This window comes from Notothenia rossii (genome assembly GCF_949606895.1).
Source record: "Notothenia rossii genome assembly, chromosome: 8".
NCBI classification, from domain to species: domain Eukaryota; kingdom Metazoa; phylum Chordata; class Actinopteri; order Perciformes; family Nototheniidae; genus Notothenia; species Notothenia rossii.
In genome coordinates, this window is record NC_136906.1 from 50218948 (window position 1) to 50239091 (window position 20144).

The window sequence follows — 20144 nt, forward strand, 5'->3', positions numbered from 1 at the left end:
GTAGGTGCTTAATGTGAAAAGATGTTCCAAAGACTCTAATATACATGATATTTTGATTGCAGTGGAGCGCAAAGACAAATGATGCTAATTGTGCAAATTCCCAACATATGCAACTTAGCTTCCGGCAGTTTCTATGTGCTGGGGACCCGCACTACACATTTCTAACATAAAACTTTGGGGTCCTACAACATTTCCTGATTCACAGTGCTGGCAAGTAGACGATAGAGAAAAGAACAACTCATTACAACATCATTAGTGGAGTGGTGTATTGATCCGTTGATCAGACGGGGTCAGCTGCTACAATGGGACTATACATACTGGTTCAGACACCACTGATTGGATTTGGACTGAATTCAATAGTGCGGAGGAAATGATCATCTCATCTCTTTTAGTTCATGTTTATCCTCAAATACATTTGACCTTTGTAAAGCAAAAGGGCAAAACCAGCTAATATCAAGTGTTGCTTCCTGCAATGATGGAGACCGAACTATTGATCCGGATGACCTGTTAACTCGTTTATTTTACAGAGCCATTGTCCAGTCTACTGTGGAACCTGCACAAATACTACAGCCAGTTCTCTGACGGCATCCAGACCAAGATCACTTCGCTCAGGCAGCCCATCGAGAAGGAGCTCAAGGTTTCTATGAGTCTCCTTTATCATTGCATACCAATAACCTGAAACCCAGTCCAAACATGTCAGAGTCCACAGCGCTGCACATTCTGAAGTTCTCTGTGATGTCTTCCTCTCAGGACTTTGTCAAGATCTCCAAATGGAACGATGTCAGTTTCTGGTCCATCAAGCAGTCAGTGGACAAGACGCATCGGTAACATATCACCCCAATAAGATTGTGCCGTGTATTCATTTTTGAGTGTTATTAATAAATAATGAAGTAATAAATGTATATATTTTTGTATTATTTAATTGTATTCTGTATAAACATACTAAATTGTTTTACTTTTTAAATGTATGTATTATTTGTTATTTCTTTAATTTGTATTATTTGATTCTCATTATTTAATACACTTTATATTATTACAATTCTTTTTTTTATTTGAACTGTGTTCTTCCCCTGTCTTTTGAAATCCTTGAACACAAGATGGCCGCCCTCTCACCCCCTCTGTTCTGCCCATCTTCCCTTCTCCTCTCAGGACTCTCTTCAAGTTTGTGAAGAAGTTTGAGGCGGCTCTGAGTGGGCCGAGTGCCCCCTCTCTAGTGGAGGAGGGGAGCAGCGCCAGCCTGGACAGTGTGGATGCTAACCCAGAGGAGACCCCCCTCCATCGGGTCCACAAGGCTCTGAAGAACACCCTGCCTGGGAAGGGCAGAGATCTTCAGGTTGTTATATTCACCATGATTATTATATCAGTTATTATCACGTCCTTACTTATGGTGATAAGTACTGTTCTGACTGCATCTTTGCAAATAAAAAATAAAACAAACCTTCTGTACGTAGCACTCACAAAGGATTTGGCTTTAAGTGAAGCTAATGCAGTAGCACTTAATCTTATAGATAGGAAATACACCTACAGGATTCTTTCTTTTTAGTTTGTTTCTTCATAGTTGAATGAGATAACCTTGGCTGAATTAATAACCTTGGTTCGATTGTATATTTCAGCTTGAGGGCCCAGAAGAAGGTGTGGAGGCCTCCTCTCTGCAGGGCCGCCTGCCGGCTCTGACCCGGAAGATGAAGAAGCTGTGCGTCCAGCTGCAGAAGAAGAACCCGGCGCCGGAGCTGGCTGAAGACCTGGACTGCTTCACTGGTAACCATCCCACCTGGACACAGTGAATATCTGTCTTTTGACAGACAAGCGTCCCATAAAAGTTTTTCTGCACACAGTATAGAATCAGTTACACAAGGCTCTTGATAAAGTGGAGGGTTTAACCTCAGATTTCCACCTGCAGCTGATGATAGACATTAAGGTTGTTGTAAGGAAAATATGTAGTTTGTTTTTGTGTCTTCACCTCACAGAGCTGGTGTATTGCTCCCCAAACCCCACAGGGTAAATGCAGTTTATTTGTATACTCCTCCTCAGGTGAGGTGATCAGCAACCTGCGGGACCTGCAGAACCTGACCGTGGACATGACGGCAGAGAAGGAGAAGCAGAAGTCTGAAGTGAAGCACATCCTGCAGCAGAAGCAGAGAGCTCTGTCTGAACTGTTCAAGATGCTCGCAGGAATAGGTGCGTTCACTCTCATTAATCGGAAGCCATCAGGGACCCTGGTAGACCACCACACATAACAACAAAGACTATATCACCCCTGTTGTTCATTATTGCTATGTGGAATATACTGTACATATACCCCTCATCATAATTATTATTACTGGCTGCTGTCCCTTCATAAGAGAATTCATCTTCTGTAATAAATCTGTAAATAACTGCAATATATCTACTATCACCTGGCTGCTATCACACTACCTTATACATGCTACACTTATTTTTCACTGTCACTGGTACTGGATGTGAAATCTTTTAATTGTATTTTGTGTAATTTCTATTTATATCTTGAATATTTTATGCATGCTTTTTAATTTAGATGAAGCTATGTTTGGCTCTTTACTTTGGCTGTACCAATGTACATTTCCCCTCTGGGATGGATAAAGGTATTCTGATTCTGATAAGTCTCTGAAGGAAAACAAGTTCTTCAAACCTCACTCTGAAATCTCTCTCGGTCCTATCCAGGTCTGTCGTACCGTAAAGGCCTGCTGTGGAACCGGACCGCCGACCCAGAGAGGAACCTGTGTATGCAGCCGCTGGAGATGACCACCGCTCTGTCTGCTGTCAGGAACCAGGAGCAGGCTGAGAGCATGTAATAACACCTTTCTTACTATGAGGCTTATCAAAAATACATCCCAGTTTATAGAGACACTGCTTTAGGTGGTTGATGTTAACTACTGAGCACATTTTGAATAGACACTGTTCACCAACTCCATGACTCCTCTCCAGTGTTGGGGTAGTTACTCCAAAAAAGTAATGCATCACACATTACCAAAAAAAAAAGAAGTAATGTACTAAATGGCTCACTGCTGAAAGTAATGAGATACACTTCTAGCCACATTACTTTTTGATTACTCTGTAACGCCCCGCCTTACCTGTATCTTGCTCAGTATGTTTCTGAAAGACGACGATTCCACCGTGGAAACAAGCAGCATTTCCTCCATGATGTTTGCTGCGACTGCTTATCTCTGCTGAGACTCTGCTCATAGCAGAGATAAGATCATTTTGTGCTCAGTAACTGTAATGTAATTACTGCTGTTCTCAACAGTAACGCGTTACAGACGAATGTAATCTGATGACTGTAACGCGTTGTAGCGCAATATTGCTCCACTCTCGTTGTGCTGTTCAACCCCATTTATCATTATCCATGAATTAGATTAAATGGATCACCAGAATTGATATTTTTTACCCTGTACAACTTAATTGATTTGTTTCCATTATCATCAGTAATGTTACTGATAAACTAGGCTTGGGTAAATCCTCTGTAATGACCTCTCTGACTGCTCTCTGTTCTGTGTGCTGCAGGTTGTTCACAGAGCTATTGGCAGCCTGGGATGGATGTCAGAAGTACTTCTACCGCTCCTGGGCGAGGAGGAGCGCCATGCTGACAGCTCTGCAAAACGCTGCCAAGGTCAATATAGCAATATAACATCACCACCTGTAGTATTAGTTACTCCTCTCTGTCTACAGGTTATAGTGATGAGCAGAGGTGGGAAAATTACTCAGATCTTGTACTTAAGTAGAAGCACCAGAGTGTAGGAATACTCTGTTACAAGTTTTGATTATAATTATTGATCACTAAAGTGTTCTCAAAGCTGGTAAAGGTGCAGCTAGTTTGAATGAATTTGTATACTGCAGGGTAGCTTGTGAATTTACTCCAGGTGGAACTAAAGTCTGATTCAACACTTGATTATATTTCACATCATTCATCCACATCTGTGAAGTAACTAAAGGTATTAAATACATGTAGTGGAGTAGAAGTACCATTTACTTTTGAATTGTAGTGGAGTAGAAGTACAAAGTAGCATAACATGGAAGTGCAGTACTTGAGTAAATGTACATAGTTACTTTATACAACGGGTGATGAGGGCAAGGGATTACAGGCGAAGAGCCAGCGTTGACATCCGCATCTGGTTAGTGTGTGTGTGTTTGGCCCTGTGGTCTGAAGTGTCTTTGGCCCAATTCCAATCCACCCGCTACACCCTACCCTCCGTTTGTGCGTTCACCACATTGCTGTTCCAAACCAACGAGTGTGGAGTGGGAGTGGGCTATCAAGCCCTCAAACAGCGAGTCTGCATCGGTCTTGACTTCACCTGCTGCCCTACCTTACGGGACTCAACGCTGTGTGTGTCCGTCAGGAAACACACAGCTAACAAAATAAATGTTAACAACCTCATGATAACCTCATCTTTTTTAACTTAGGATCATACCTGTGTTTAGTCTAGAAAAAGGTAAATGTGTGCATTTTATTATAAAGTTGTGTATATTTACAAACTGTTGCAAAAACTACGAAGCTTATAAACATCAGGTTTAAAACTAAAAGAAAGATGAAAGATGTTTGGAGTTTTATTTGAGTTATTAATTTACATTGTTTGTCAAAGAGATGTTGATTTGAAACCGTTGTTACATACAGTTATGGCATTTCCTGTTTCTGCCAGAGAGGGGAGGCCGTCCCAAAGCTTGCTGCTGTATTTACTCCCTCCATCTGACAGGAGGGAGCCTCATGTGTCACTCCACGGAGTTCACTCCATCACGGAGGGGTAGGGCGTGGTTTGGAATTGGGGGGCCTCTGTAGGTGTGTGTGTGTGTGTGTGTGTGTGTGTGTGTGTGTGTGTGTGTGTGTGTGTGTGTGTGTGTGTGTGTGTGTGTGTGTGTGTGTGTGTGTGTGTGTGTGTGTGTGCGTGCGCCCGTGTGTGCCCGTGTGTGCCCGTGCCCCTGCCTGTGGTCTGAAGTGTCTCTCTGTGTGTGTGCAGGAGCTGGGTGTGGGGAACATCGACCGCTGCAGAGGCTTCTCCTCTCACCTCTTCAAGCTGCTCCTCCAGCAGAGGCAGCGCCTGGCCGGGCTGACGGAGCAGTGGCTCCACCTCAGGTCAGTCCGCTGCTCCGCTCTCACAGGCCGTGTATCACTTTCAACCAATTTAACAAATACTTTTATTGGCATTCCTTCCTTTCTAACAAAGAAAAAAAAATGTATGGTTTGTAAAATCATTCAACATTTGTTTCTTTTATAACTCTGAAATAAGGTTTGGTTTTGTGTAAATGAGGTCTATTCACCATACATTTAAAAAAAAGTCAATCCTGTGGTAATAAGTAGGAATCAATATGCCTTACAGTAAAAGGTGTAACATGTACTTATACTAAATTCTTTATAAATAGTCAAACTTGGAGGACAAAAGTTGATAGGAAGTAAGGGTTAAATGTAGAGTAGATAAGAATGGAGAAACCAGCTTGAGTTTGAAAATACACAACCGGAGAAAATCTGCCCCTTCCTTCGGACTTCCTTACAGAGCCCCTCCTCCAACACACTCGAACGCGCACATGACCAATGAGGGCACGAGATCAGTTTGTGCACAGATGGAAGGCTGACAGGCCGGTAGGCCATCCAGTTACTTTAGCCGGGCCGGCTCAGATGATTGGTCGTGCTTTTTGCAGCACTACGGCTTCCACAGATGTATATATTTATTGTCAAAGCACTTAAGATATTCATTGCTATCGGGATGTTAAGAGCATTCCATGGAATATGACAAAAAGTATTTCTGAAGTGAATTACCTACCTCACCTTTAAGTGTAAATAAAAGCTGAATCTAGATTTTGGAAGTTGGACAACAGGTTGTTGTTTAAAGAGTAAACACACCTGGTGCAAAAAAAAGTATTTTAAAGAGGAAATGTATACAGTTACTTAAAATAATTATACACATGATGTCATTTTGGCATCCGGTTAAAATAGAAAAGCAATATTATTTTAGTATTATTACATTTTAATTATTGATCCCTTTGGGCACTTTCACACCAAGTACTTTGCCGTACTTAGTTCCCAGTACGTAGATTTTTTTTTTATCTGAACGCAAGATTTCAAGAGCTATCGGAAATATACTGGGAAAGGTACTCGGGTGTGAAAGCGCCTATTGGGGAAACTTGTTTGTAATCATCATGGCCTGCACACAGCGAGGTCAGGGTCAGATTCCTCACAGCAGCCATAAACAGTGATAGAAGATCCTTTACTGAACACTAACCCCTATAGAAGTCCTGAAATAAAAGAGAGAGGAAAAAATGGTCATCAAAATATCAAGAGTAAAAGTAATCATTATGCCTGTTCCAAAGTGTTATATTGTTCATGTTTAACTTATACAAGTAAGAGCTTTTTTAACGTGCATCCACAGTTTGATAACGTTGTATAATACTAGGTACATTTGTATTATTACATTTAATAGAAGTACAGAGTAACACATTTATCTTTCACAGTATACTTTTGAGTTCTGTTAGTTCTTTTTTTCTATTTTGAGATGTTTGTTTGTTTATTTTCTATTCTTTTTGTTTCAAATGATTTGCAATGCCTTGTTTTGACATGCTGCTCTAACAAAAACATTTACACAATTTGGGATCAATAAAGTATATCTTCTCTTCATCCTATCTTATAAGGAAAATACTCAAAGAGCCTCAGCTGCACTTTAGTTTAGATAGAACAATGAATGTGCTGTTATACCTTCGAACCCTTCTTCTCTCACCCCGCTCCCAGGAGGCTGACAGACAGTGTTCAGGGCCTTAAGGCCGACCTGCAGGGCCACAGTGAGGCCCCCGGCTGCACCCTGCCCCCCCAGGCCTCCCTCAGAGAGTGGGTGGGCCGGGGCCAGGCGCTGGCCGCTCAGTGCTCCACCCTCCTGCAGCAGCTGGCCTGGCTGCTGGAGTGCTGCCCCGAGGACCTCCAGCAGAAGGAGGAGGGGGGTGGCGGTAGGCAGCTCACCCTGAGGTGCCCCTCCCCACTGGCCACTCAGCGCCAACCCCCCGGCTGTCTGCTGCGGAGAGGAGACCCCGCCTGGAGCCAGCTGAACCAGAGCATGAACCTGATGCTGAAGCAGACTCAGGACCTGAAGGTGGAACTGGACGGGGTCGCTCAGCAGACCTCTGAGAGACAGCTGCACTCACGGTAACACACAAGCTGTTTACCTGATAGGGAGAGCAGGGGTCCCGCTTTAACATTTCTATCATTTGTCCTGGGTGCCACTAATTGAGACAATGGCCTGGTTTGATTGACAGTTGACGTGGCTTTTAACCAATGGCTGTTTTTAGCAAGAGAGGGCGATCAGCATTAGTTGTGTCAGATGTCAATCAAAAGTAAACACACTCATTATGCAGATTTGCCCATTTCAGACTAATATATTTAGTTTGAATTAGTTTTAAATCTTTTGTATACTGCAGGGTAGCTGGTGAATTTACTCCAGGTGGAACTAAAGTCTGATTTAACACTTGATTATATTTCACATCATTAATCTAAATCTATAAAGTAACTAAAGGTATTAAATACATGTAGTGGAATAAAAGTACATCATTTACCTCTGAATTGTAGTGGAGTAGAAGTACAAAGTAGCAAATAATTGAAATACTCAAGTAAAGTAAAAGTACCTCGAAAGTAAATTTACTTAGTTACTTCCCACCTCTGCTGGTCACCCTTCACCCTAAACTCTGGTGTCTGCTCTCCACAGGGAACACTTTCTCACATGCTGCTCAGCCTTCGATCAGCTGGCAGAAGTGGCGGCTCAGATGCCCAGTGTGGAGCAGCTGTTCACCCCCACCCTGGGTGTGGGGGGTGCAGACAGCCAGCCCACCATCACCCAGAGCCTGCAGTACGTCAGAGGACAGGTGGAGGCCAACATCAGTGAGTTCACCACCTGGAAGACCCAGCTGCTGTCTCTGGGACCCCAGCCCTCAGGTGAGTGAGCCTATAGTGTCACACCTTCAGATATCACCAACAGACACCTAGGGATGGGTATGGTTAAGGTTTTAACGGTACTACTACTTTTATCGATAGCGCTTATCGGTCCAATCTTTTAACGGTACTCTTAGCGGTTCTTTTGGAGAATAAAAAAGGTAAATTAACTAGACAAATTGTGAACAAAATGAACATTGCTTTTTATTTAAATAAAATAAATAATATTTCACATCAAAAGAAACAACAGTGTTTTAACAAATGGTATTAAATAATGTGATGACAGAACTGTAAACAGAATAGCTGAAACTTTAACAAAATAAAGAGTAACTCAGTTACTATACCTCTAATCATTAACCCGTTTTTGTATAATGTAGTTAACTCCGTGTGTTGCTGCTAGCATACATAACACCTGACGTGGAAACGTGTGGTGCACTTTTGCAAAATGTTTTGACAAATTGCTCGTGTTACCGCCCTTACATGCTAAACTCTTATTGCACTTTAGGTAACGAGCATTGTCCACATCGAGACGCGTAAAGTTTAACCACACCTCGGAGCGTGTGTGTGTGTGTGTGTGTGTGTGTGTGTGTGTGTGTGTGTGTGTGTGTGTGTGTGTGTGTGTGTGTGTGTGTGTGTGTGTGTGTGTGTGTGTGTGTGTGTGTGTGTGTGTGTGTGTGTGTGTGTGTGTGTGTGTGTGTGTGTGTGTGTGTGTGTGTGTGTGTGTGTGTGTGTGTGTGTGTGTGTGTGTGATCTTATCAGTGCTATCTGGAATAACTTGTCTGTAGTGGCTGGAGAGTGCTTCCCCAAATGATTTAGTAGCAACCAGTAATACTTTCTAGCAGAGGGTGAAATGAGAAAAATCAATGACACTCTTGTTTTTTGTTCTTTAAAAAGAACAGCCTGACACTGTTTTTGATTGGAACCAGAGGAACGGCTCACCTGCCTCTGTCCAACGGTAACACATAATATACCTACAAGCACCTCTTGTGTGTGTGTGTGTTGCGTTTGCTTAAACTGCCCCGCCCCCTCGCACACAGACGGGGGGGGGGGGGAGAGATCTCTCGTCTGGATTGGAAAGATTGAAAATACTAAAAATAATCATAGATGCATTTTGCAGTCTTGTTAGAAAACGGAGTTGGCGAAACTAAAACTGCAATATTATGTTTGTGTAGCATAATACGGGAGGCGTGTGGCGCAGTGTGTTGGTGTTCGGATCAGGGGGTAACAGGTTCAAACCCCACTGGAGTCAGCATGTCGTTGTGTCCCTGAGACACTTCACCCCAAATTGCTCCTGTGTGGTTTGCCCACAGTAATCCCCACAGGAGTATGTAAGTCGCTTTGGATAAAAGCATCTAACGAGTGATATGTAATATAATACATATGACGTATTTTTTAAATGTCTCCAGTACTGATAAAAAGACCGATAACGTCGGAGCTTAACGGTACCACGGTCTTTAATAATTCAGCCCCGGGGCCGGTTTAATACCGAGGCTCGGTACCCATCCTTACAGACACCTCACTGACGGATACAAACACAAATCGAGGAGGATAACAAAGTAACTTCAGCTACAAATCACATTTCGTACCTTGGTTCTACAGCTCCTCTGCTTCTTTCTCCAACAGATCACCAGACGGCTTTCTGTACGGAGTTCTCTGCTGAGCTGGAGACTCACATCAACACAGTGCTGTGTGCTGTCCAGGCGCTGGTGAAGAGGAGGGAGAGAGAGCAGCCTGGAGACGTGAAGACAGGTGAGAATGATGAAGTGCAGGGTGCCCGCCACACATTTCCACCTAATTACGATACTTTAATAAGCATGCTAACAAAAACTGGGCTTTTTCAAACTACACAACGCTCCAGGTTTGTTACTTCTGTGTTACTGGAGACGCCAGCTTCAGACATGGTCTTTGTCAGTTGTATCTTACATTTGAATAAGTGTTGTATTTTGCATTCAAAGAGGGCATTCTACATACAGTGTAGGTAGTGATGGCCTGTGTGTTTAGTTTTTCCCTGTATTTTTAAAAGGGGAGAAACAAAGTCCTGAGCAAGGCTTGATAAAGGCAGTAGTAATAATAAAATTGGCGACTTTCAAAGTCTTGTGCATGAGACAGAAAAAGGACCCGTCGTATAAAAGCCTCTGCCGATATATTAGAATATCCTGATTTTCCTGACAGCATTAATACAAATTATATAATGTTGTGTACATGTGATGTTTCAGAGGGTGCTGAGGAGGAAGAGAAAGGGGATGAACAGCCTGTTGAGGACCTGCTGAAGCCAGGTCACCTGACCTTGCTGCTGGAGGGGGAGCTGGAGGCCGAGGTGGGGGCTCTGAGTCTGGGAGAGGTCAGCGCAGGGCTGGAGAGGCTGCTGGACCTCCTGAGGACCCACAGAGACTCCTGCCAGCCCCTGCAGCTCCAGGTACCAACAACCGATCCCTTATCAATTCAAATCAATTTAAAAATACTTGTATCGGTTTTGAAAGCTCTTAATGGTCTTGGGCCTAGCTATTTATCAGATTTGCTCTTAACCGACAGTATGAGCCCTCTAGAACACTCAGGTCTTCTGGGACTGGTCTTTTAAACAAACCCAAAGTCAGAACACAGACCCTCGGTGAGGCCTCTTTTTGTTATTACTGGCCAAGACCTGAGGGCAGACCCACATTTTTAAATGTAGCTTCTAACTAAATTGTATTTGTATTCTTTTTTGTATTATATATGTATCTATATAAAATATATGTGTGTTGTTACTAATGTAATTTTTAATCACAGTAATGAATGTTACTCTGGCTTTATTTATAGATTTTCTATGTGTTTGAATTGTGAAGCACTTAGAGTTACCTTTGTGTCTGAAAAGTGCTTGATAAATCAAGTTTGATTTGATAATGGTGTGTGAAAGGCTTGTTTCATGTCAGAATGAGGCCTCTAGCTCAGTCCCTGTGTGTGTGTGCAGGAGGTGGACAGAGCGGTCAGGATGCTGGTGCAGCTGGAGCCGCTGCTGGGGGTGTACTCGGACACGGTGCGCTCCTACATGGCTGTGTGTCTGGGGGCTCACAGGAGCACCGGCAAGCTGCTGTCAGTGCTGGCCAACATCTTCAGCGAGCTCGCTCAGAAGGTAGGGGGCAACACAGTCTCTCATCAAGGGGTTCAAATAGGGTTTGCTTTGTGGGTGTGTGCTTTACTCTAAGGTTTTGATTATTCACATACGTGAAATATTTAATAACACTTTTACAAGAGCTTAATTTAGCCTCTTCATTTGATCTCAATGTGCAATTATTTGATAGTGTTTAGATACTCCTCTGAATATATGGCTTTTTTACTGAGAATATTTATTTATATTGTGTTTACATTTTTTATGTTTGTCTTTATTTTATTTGTATTTTATTTTTAAGAAATGTTGCTGCTTTGACAGGGAGGCAAGGAAGTGAAAGCAGTTTGTTTTAATTTAAATTTAAATAAATTATTTTTATTTAGTTTTTACAAAAATAAATATATGTATATAAACAGTATATTTTTTTCAATTCCCAATGAGTAATCATGATAAATAACTGATATGTTAATATTGTTGTTGGCCATAGTCTTGCAGGATAGTGTGTATTCAGTCAGTACTCGTGTCGTTTCCCTTCACCTTACTTTAGCAATACTGCAGTGAGTGGTCATCTAAAATGCAGTCATGCAGTGGCATAAGCAGTTACTCAATGATTGTTGTGCCCCCCACCCCCCCCAGGGTTTCTGCCTGCCTCAGGAGCTGATGGCTGGTGGAGATGGAGAAGGAGCCACGGAGTTCCACGAGAATGAGGGCGGAGGAATAGGAGAGGGAGAGGGCTCCAAAGACGTCAGCGACAAGATCGAGAATGAGGATCAGGTAACTTCACTTGTACATTTTCACAAAATAATCATGGTCAAATGTGACTTAATGCTTGTAGGAGCTTTCATCTTCTCTTGGTCTTAATTAGCTCAGCTTGTTCAGAACAAAAACTCACGTCAGCTGCTGAAGGCTGTGAGATGCGCTTTGAATTATGGGAAAGGCTAGGGGCACTGGTACACTGAAAACAGTGCTGCTTGTAACAAGTGAACATTTTCCTCAAGACTTTCTTGAAATAAGATCTTTTAATTAGCTGGGGAACCTAATTTTGAACTATTTGACCAAGATCAGGAAATGTTGTTACAAAATAAGCCAGAAATGCTCAAAAGTGTTCAAAAATGCTCGGCAAGATTTCACGTTTTTGTAGTGTAACCTTTTTTTCTTTCAAAACTAATCTCTAACATGTATAGTACCAATGACACGCCAATGCTACGGCTGAGAAGGGCAGCCTGGTTTCATATTACATTATGGGTCCTGTTCAAATGAGAAACATGCAGACTATAGCAAAATAAATCAAGAGTGCTGAACACTTTGAAGAAGTTTAGACTATAAGTATTATAGTATAGTATATTTAAGAAAAAGACTAAGTATTAATGAATGAGTCATTGATTACCATAAACTGCTGAATGTCAGTTTTTTTTATATATAAACCCAAATTGTTCTTCCCCAGGTGGAGGACACTCTGCAGGAGGGTCAGGAGAAGGAGGAGGAGCAGGATAAAGGGAATATCAAGGCGGAGGACAACGCCATCGAGATGTCAGATGACTTTGATGGCCAGATGCATGATGGGGATGAGAATGAAGCAGGTAACCTGAAGCGTCGTCTCTGGGGGAATCCTTTCAATATGTGTCTCTTGACTTCCGCTTGCTGGCTACGTTAGGGACGGTTCAAGTCTAGTCTGAATGGATGATGATTTTCTTTATCCTTTGCAGGTGAAGATGAGGACTCGGGGAAAGAGGAGGACCAGGATCTGGATAAGAAGATGGGTGACCTGGGGGAAGGACAGACAGACACTCTGGATGAGAGGATGTGGGGGGATGATGATGATGATGATGAGGAGGAGGAAGGAAGTGACAAGGAGGAAGAGTCCGGCCAGGGCATGGATGAGGTACAGAGTCCCCACCAGGCTGTAAAGCAGCAGTTTACATGAACTGATCCACCGGTCAAATGTTGAATGAAACCTTTTGAAACCCATGACTTCTCCTGTCCCTGTTCTCAGGGAGAATCTGAGATGGTTGCTAACGACGACAACTTGGATGCTGCAGACCCCAACAAAGACAAGAAGAAGCAGGACAAAGATGAGCAGATGGACGTGGAGGAGAAAGAAAAGATCAATGAACAAGGAGATGAGGTAGTCACAACCACAGACCCCTCCCCCCCCCCCCCACTAACCCTTCCCCCTTCCTGTCTCTTAGTTCTTTAATTATGTCCATTAGTTCTTTATATGCTTTTCTCTCTTAAATCAGTGAGCTTATATTCTGTATCATTGCCTACCTCCTTTTGAACCTGTCACGCCTCTTGTTGCTGTAACACTGTAAATGCCCCCACTTGGACTAATGAAGTTATTCTGGTTCTGGTTCCCTTAAGATTGATATTTTTCTTCCAGGATTGTTTTCAGATATTTCCAAAATGTCACAAATGATATCATACTTGTTTCTGATTCTCAGCGTGAGTTTGATGAGAATGAAGTGGACCCCTACCACGGTCAGCAGGACAAGAGGCCGGACCCCGAGGCCATGGATCTGCCTGAGGACCTGAACCTGGACCAGGATGAAGAGGCTGGAGGCGAGGGAGAGGAGGGCGAGGGGGAAGGTGAGTCAGGAACAGTTACTCTATTTGAAGGTGGCGGACCCCTTACTGTCCACCATGCTTAGTTAGACAGCCTATACGCCATCCACAGGTGTTCTGCTAAACTCTAACCTTATTTGAAATGCTTTAACACTTTGAACTGACCCGTTCAGAAGATAATCCGTTTGACATTGATGAGAAGTCAACGGCCCTGGATGAGAAGGAGGAGAACGGACAGAAAGAGGGAGAGGAGGAGCAAGGAGCTGAAAAGATGGAGGAGGAGCAGACAGAGCTGCCAGGAGAGGAAAAGGGTCAGGAGCCCAAGACTGAAGAGGAGGAGGAGCAGGAGGGGGGAGGAGGAGAGAAGGCGGAGGGAGACCTAGAGTCTGCTGAGAAAAATGAAGAAGAAGAGGAGAAGGAGAAAGGAGAGGAGGCAGGAAGAGACGAAGATCTGAGTGTTCCAAATGACGAAGGACAAAAACCAAAGGTGTGTATGTCAACAAACTGATGGAGCTGCGTGACCCTGAAGCCTCTGTTCCCTGTGTCACTGTGGTAATGCTTACAGGAGGAGGAAGGAGCAGGGGAGGATGAGGAGCAGCCGGAGTCAGCGGAGAGGAAGGAGCACAACACGGAGGGTCAGACCGGAGAGCAGAACGTCCAGAGCGACACGGCCGTGGAGCTGGGGGGGGAGGCCTCCGAGAGAGAGCAGGCCAAAGAGGTACTGACTGAGGGAGGGGGGGTTAAGGCATCGGATACTGTTATGTTTACTGGGGGGGGGATTGTTTGTCTGTTTTGTTCTTATAATGTTTTCAGTCCACCAACCAGACTAAAGTGGTCCTCTAAAAGGGATAGAGTTTAAACATACTTTACAATATTTGTTTCTGCGTTGTGTTAGGAGCACGGGACTGGTTCTGCTGATGCCAGCCAATCAGAGGGCCACCAGTCCAAGCTGACAGCCAGGATGGCCTCACAGAAACAGACCCAGAACAAGACCCAGGTGAGACCATCTGGAGACTCCACTCTTCTCCCTCTGCTATTGTTTAGTTTATATTGTTTTGTTGTTTTATTTTTGCACTTCAAGAAATGATAAAGTTACACGGCGTACACAACACGATTTAAATACAGTTCAAATGAAGATACAATGGAAAACTAAATAACATGCTCAGCTCTGACAAAGAGGAGGAAAAAAGTATAGAAAAAAAGTATAGTTGTTTACAGATGTATCATTAACTCTCATAAGTATATACATTTTCACATCTAACCACAGGGCTATATTAATGTTGTATCTTGTAGACCTCACCCACTTTTACCCAGCTCTTGTTTCTTGTTTAATCTTTTTATTATTTTATACATTTCATTTACAAAATCCTTCCATTTTGAGTTTATGAGGTTATCATATTTTAACCAATTCCTTGTCATTAGTTTAATTATTGATACTCTTATTAAAAGTAATAATTAAGAATCTTTCATTTGTACTTCTTCTGGTGTTTTTCCAAATAGTGGATAAGTATGTTTGTATTTATAAAAATCCCCAAATGGCTGATATCTCTCTGATAAATATTTCCCATAAGCCTCATAGAGCTTTATAAGGCCAACATATATGAGTATGGTTTACATTCTGAACTGACTTTAGGTTTGTCTTCAAATATGGAGTTAGAATCGTTCAAGTAAATGTTTCTTTAGTGCATCATCAGAGTCTTTATCTTTGCTGTTGCAGAGCTTCAAGAGGAAACCCGGTCAGGCGGACAACGAGCGCTCGACGGGCGACTACAACGAGCGAATCAACAAGCGGCTGCGCACAGTGGAGAGCAGCAAGGAGCGCAGCGAGGAGAGGAAGCAGAGCGACGCCCAGCAGGAGTCAGACCTGTACGAGCACATCCAGCAGGGGGAGAGCGCCTACGACACGCAGACATACGGTCAGTGACCACACACGCACGCACGCACGCGCACACACACACACACACACACACACACACACACACACACACACATACACACATATACACACACAGTCAGTTCAAACAGAGAAATCATAGGAAACACATTTCATCTCGATGATAAAGTTAAGGATTTTAACCACAATATACCCTGCATAAAGAGACAGTGGAAAGATTTAGACTTGGTATTGAATATGCATGTGCTTTTCTATAATTTATAAGAAAAAGGTATTGCCATTTATTCTATGATTGTATTTACTTCAGAAGTTTTGGTAAGAGGTAGAATTTAAGATAAACGGGACAAAAAGTACAACTTCAGGATAGAGACATTTGTACATACTTCAAAGGTGACAGTATGGATGCAGATTTAAACAAATATTTAATCTGAAATATGAAACTGTATTTTTCTTTATTTGTTTGATGCAGTTCTTTATTACTTTATATTTCTACCACTGATGTGAGCTTTTTTGTTTACAGAATATTTGAGGTTCATATATAAATGTTCTTGAATGGGTAAATATCTTTTCATCAGTTCCTGTCCTGCTCTGTAATTTATTTTCGTATTTGCTGTTTCCAGATGTTGCCAGTGCAGACCAGCAGAAAGCAGCAGGCCCTCATAAGGACCAGGATGAAGATCAGAACGATGAGGATGTTGCCATGGAAACAGATAAGCAGGAAGAGGATCTCCAGGCTGCTGAGGTCCAGGAGCTGAAGCCCGAGCAGCTTGACTCCACCAAGGCCTCCCAGAAAGGTGACACATTTAAGACGAAACCTCTGTGATTTTCTTAACAAATGCACCCTAGATGTATCTGTGTTAACCCCCACCCCCTCTCCTTATCCTGCAGGTGCAGACAGTGGGGAGATGGAGGTGCAGAAGCAGGGAGAGGAGGAGGATGAAGAGAGACAGAAGGACCGAAAGAAACCCAAAGAAGAAGAGCGGGGAGACAGACGGACTGAATCCACGATTCACACGGTGCCCGAGCTGCTGATGGACACCATGCAGGTACACAAGCTCTCTAATGAGTCAGCATTTGACCACTTCCCTTCACTGCAGTTCCCTCGTCTTGAAGTCAATAGGCGCGTTCACACCGGAGTACTTTTCCCGTTTAGTTCCGTTAGTAACTAACAGACTAACTAATTTGTTATGTCGCGTTCACACCAAAAAGAGTACTTGGTGCCGGGAACTTTTACCCCATTTTTAGTGCCTGCTGAGAGGTGGTACTCTCCTGGGGGAAAAAAAGTGCCCCAGTTCTGATTGGCTGGGCGAATTGCAAACCACGCCCCGTAAAACTTTTATTATCCTCGCATTAGTATTATTAGCATTAACATTAGCCCAGCCAAACGCAGAGAGACTAACTTATAATAATAATAATAATAAATGGGATTTATATAGCGCTTTTCTAGACCCAAAGACGCTTTACATTATGAGTCAGGTCGACAAACAAAACAAGAACAAAAACACAAACAAAAACAAAACAAAACAAAAACAGAAAAGCAGTCAGGAGGATGTTGGTTCAGAGGGGGAGGGGCGGGTTTAAGGATAAGCAGAGTTGAAGAGGTGGGTGGGTTATGGCAACACAAAAGAAAACATGGGAGCGCTGGAGATGAGGAGGTGTCGGCGTTCTTGCGATTTACTCGGAAGGCTTCAGTCGAAGCTGCTGGGAGTCCCAGCAGCTTCGATGGTTGCTAATAAGTGACTCATTGAGACTATTAAATGTCATCATGACAAAAATGTATAATTAATGCAACCATGATGTACCGTAATTTTCGGACTATAAGCCGCGCCTTTTTCCCCATTTTTCGACGCTGCGGCTTATATAACGGTGCGGCTAATCTATGGATTTGTACAGCTAACGGCCACTAGGGGACCTCCTAAATCTATGGATTTTACAGGTTACAGTCCACCACCTTTAACTCTATGGGCTCTATGGCCGGTCCGCGCCCCCCACCTTTAAGCGGCGGGCTCCAGCAGGAAAAGCTGGAGGCCGGAAAAGAGTGAGACAGGTAGCGCGCAAAAGTAAAAGTGGAACCGAGAGTGGTACGAGAGACAGAACGAGAGCAAGACAGACAGACATTACGAGAGCGAGACAGTTTGTGCAAAGGTGTTAAACGTGCGCTGGGAGCGCAGCATTTAAATTTGAAAGTTGAAAAGTTTGTGTGTCTGAAACGCTATGTGATACAGTACAGTTTACACAGCACAGTACATGTTCTGTAGCTACTATTGCACTAAATGGTAACACTTGAATACGTTATGCAAATATGCAACTTGTTTGTTGAAATGTTAATAAATGGGAGCTTCCTCAAACAGCCATCTCTTTCCCGACAATCCCCTCTGTGCACGAACCCTTACATATGGTAATTAAACATTAAAACACCTGCGGCTTATAGTCCAGTGCGGCTTATATATGTACACATCATTCAATTTAGCTGCTGCGGCTTATATTCAGGTGCGCCTTATAGTCCGAAAATTACGGTAGTTTGTTTTTAGCATAGCCGTAATCTGAAATCCAATGGAAAAATCCCATCGATTGTTGTCAAGGGGGCACTTGCTAATATCAGGGTTGGGTTCATACGGTTCATACTGAATTTCCCCATGGGGATTAATAAAGGTCCATCTTATCTTATACTTGTTATCCCTGCACAGCTCTATTTCACTCTGTTGCACACAACTAGTCCAAATGTCTCAGCACTGTGTTGTCCATCCATCCATCGGAGTCGGGTCGTGGTCCAGCAAAGGACCTCAAACTTCCCTTTCCCTGTCCACATCAATCGACTCTCCCAGGCCAAGGTGCCCGAACCCAAAGGAGTTTGGGCACCTTGTAAGGTCGTCAGAGTCCCTCCCCTCCCTTTATTCCTAAGAGAAATGCCAGCCGCCCTCCGGAGAAAACCCATTTCTGACACTTATATCCGCAATTTCGTTTTTCAGTCATCCCCCCTCCTTCAGCACTGTGTTGTAATGGTAAATAGTCAAATATAAAAAGCTTGCATTGAACTGTGTTTGTGTGTGTGTGTTTGCAGAAGGAGGAGAGGGACCCGGAGGAGATGAGGAGGGAGATGGAGCTGCAGCTGGAGGCCTGGCACCAGCTGGCTCCAGGCACTCAGGAGGAGGTGAGGCACAGTGCTTCCTGTAGAACATTACATACAGTACAGGCTGTGAAAGGACTGTGCCTGCAAAATAATACTCATAACATTATTTAACATATCTCCTCACAATAGAATCAGAATTCCTTTATTTGTCCTAAAAAGGAGACATTGACGTTGTTACTGCAAAGTAAAGATACAGACGAAGAAAATAGAACACTATTATATAAAAAGGCATGCACATAGTATTTAAAATGTGACTCTTAGACTGATGTGTTGTTGTCCGTGTTGCAGGAGAGTGCAGCAGCCTCCATGTGGCACCAGTACCAGACCCTGACCTCGGCTCTGTCCCAGCAGCTGTGTGAGCAGCTGCGCCTCATCCTGGAGCCCACGAAGGCCGCCAAACTCAAGTGAGCCCCCACACTCATAATCATAGTCTCCTATCAATTAGGGAAGTGAAAGCAATAGCATTTGATTAATTTCCTCTGAAATAACTCCACAATTGCAATAAAAGGAGAAGGGGTAAGTTTGACTCCAAAGACCTCATTAAAAAGGTATCATACAGAGGTGGGAGAAGTACTCAGATCTTGTACTTAAGTAGAAGTACCAGAATGTAGGAATACTGTTACAGTAAAAGTCCAGAATTCAAAATGTTACTCAAGTAAAAGTACAAAATTATTAGCATCAAAATATACTAAAGTACTAAAAGTCAAACTACTCACAGTGCAGATTTCAGAATAATATATATGATATGTTTTATAATGATTGATCATGAAAGTCTTATCAAAGCTGGTAAAGGTGCAGCTAGTTTGAATGACTTTGTATACTGCAGGGTAGCTTGTGGATTTACTCCAGGTGGAACTAAAGTCTGATTTAAGACTTGATTATATTTCATCATTAATCCACATCTGTTAAGACACTAAAGGTATTAAATACATGTAGTGGAGAAAAGTAAAATGTAGCATAAAATGGAAATACTCAAGTGAAGTACTGTAGTCAAAGTATTTCAAAATTGTAGTTAATTACAGTACTTGAGTACATTTATTGAATGACTTCCCACCTCTAGTATCAAATATAGATATCAAGCAATTATGAAGATTTGCACAAGTGTGAAAAGTATGTATGAGGGATCCTGTTAGTGTCTGATCTGTTGCATGGGGACCCCCCTGGATACCTCTTTGGCCCCCTGGTTTTGTCTCCTGTCATGAAAGGCTCATGTTTATCAATGCTAATGCTGTGTTACATGCACAGCCTCACAGTGAAGTTAAAGGTCATGTGATGTGGCTCCACAGGGGGGACTACCGCACAGGGAAGCGTCTGAACATGAGGAAGGTGATCCCCTACATCGCCAGTCAGTTCCGGAAAGACAAGATCTGGCTGCGGAGGACGAAGCCCAGCAAGAGGGAGTACCAGATCTGCCTGGCCGTGGACGACTCCTCCAGCATGGTGGACAACCACTCCAAACAGGTGAGAGGACACGGGCTGCTGCTGGAGGTCTATGAGACGTCCGCATAGAGAGACACGGCTGAATCTAAATACTTCATGTATCCTGTAGGAGTTG

The 20144-nt window shown here is 43.1% G+C and overlaps 1 protein-coding gene across 1 annotated transcript in view; it reads left to right on the forward strand.

Moving 5' to 3' along the window:
- The window catches only part of mdn1 (midasin AAA ATPase 1), a 147876-nt gene that overhangs the window by 121946 nt on the left and 5786 nt on the right, over positions 1 to 20144 (forward strand). Inside the window, 27 exon segments of the mRNA XM_079643066.1 lie at positions 528 to 637; positions 751 to 824; positions 1150 to 1333; positions 1614 to 1758; positions 2032 to 2178; positions 2680 to 2806; positions 3520 to 3625; positions 4968 to 5083; positions 6731 to 7138; positions 7695 to 7921; positions 9542 to 9667; positions 10135 to 10334; positions 10866 to 11027; positions 11640 to 11777; positions 12448 to 12583; positions 12710 to 12885; positions 12997 to 13128; positions 13445 to 13589; positions 13739 to 14052; positions 14131 to 14283; positions 14461 to 14562; positions 15283 to 15481; positions 16080 to 16253; positions 16348 to 16505; positions 18521 to 18610; positions 18878 to 18993; positions 19876 to 20077. Coding sequence (XP_079499192.1) covers positions 528 to 637; positions 751 to 824; positions 1150 to 1333; positions 1614 to 1758; positions 2032 to 2178; positions 2680 to 2806; positions 3520 to 3625; positions 4968 to 5083; positions 6731 to 7138; positions 7695 to 7921; positions 9542 to 9667; positions 10135 to 10334; positions 10866 to 11027; positions 11640 to 11777; positions 12448 to 12583; positions 12710 to 12885; positions 12997 to 13128; positions 13445 to 13589; positions 13739 to 14052; positions 14131 to 14283; positions 14461 to 14562; positions 15283 to 15481; positions 16080 to 16253; positions 16348 to 16505; positions 18521 to 18610; positions 18878 to 18993; positions 19876 to 20077 — 4367 coding nt within the window.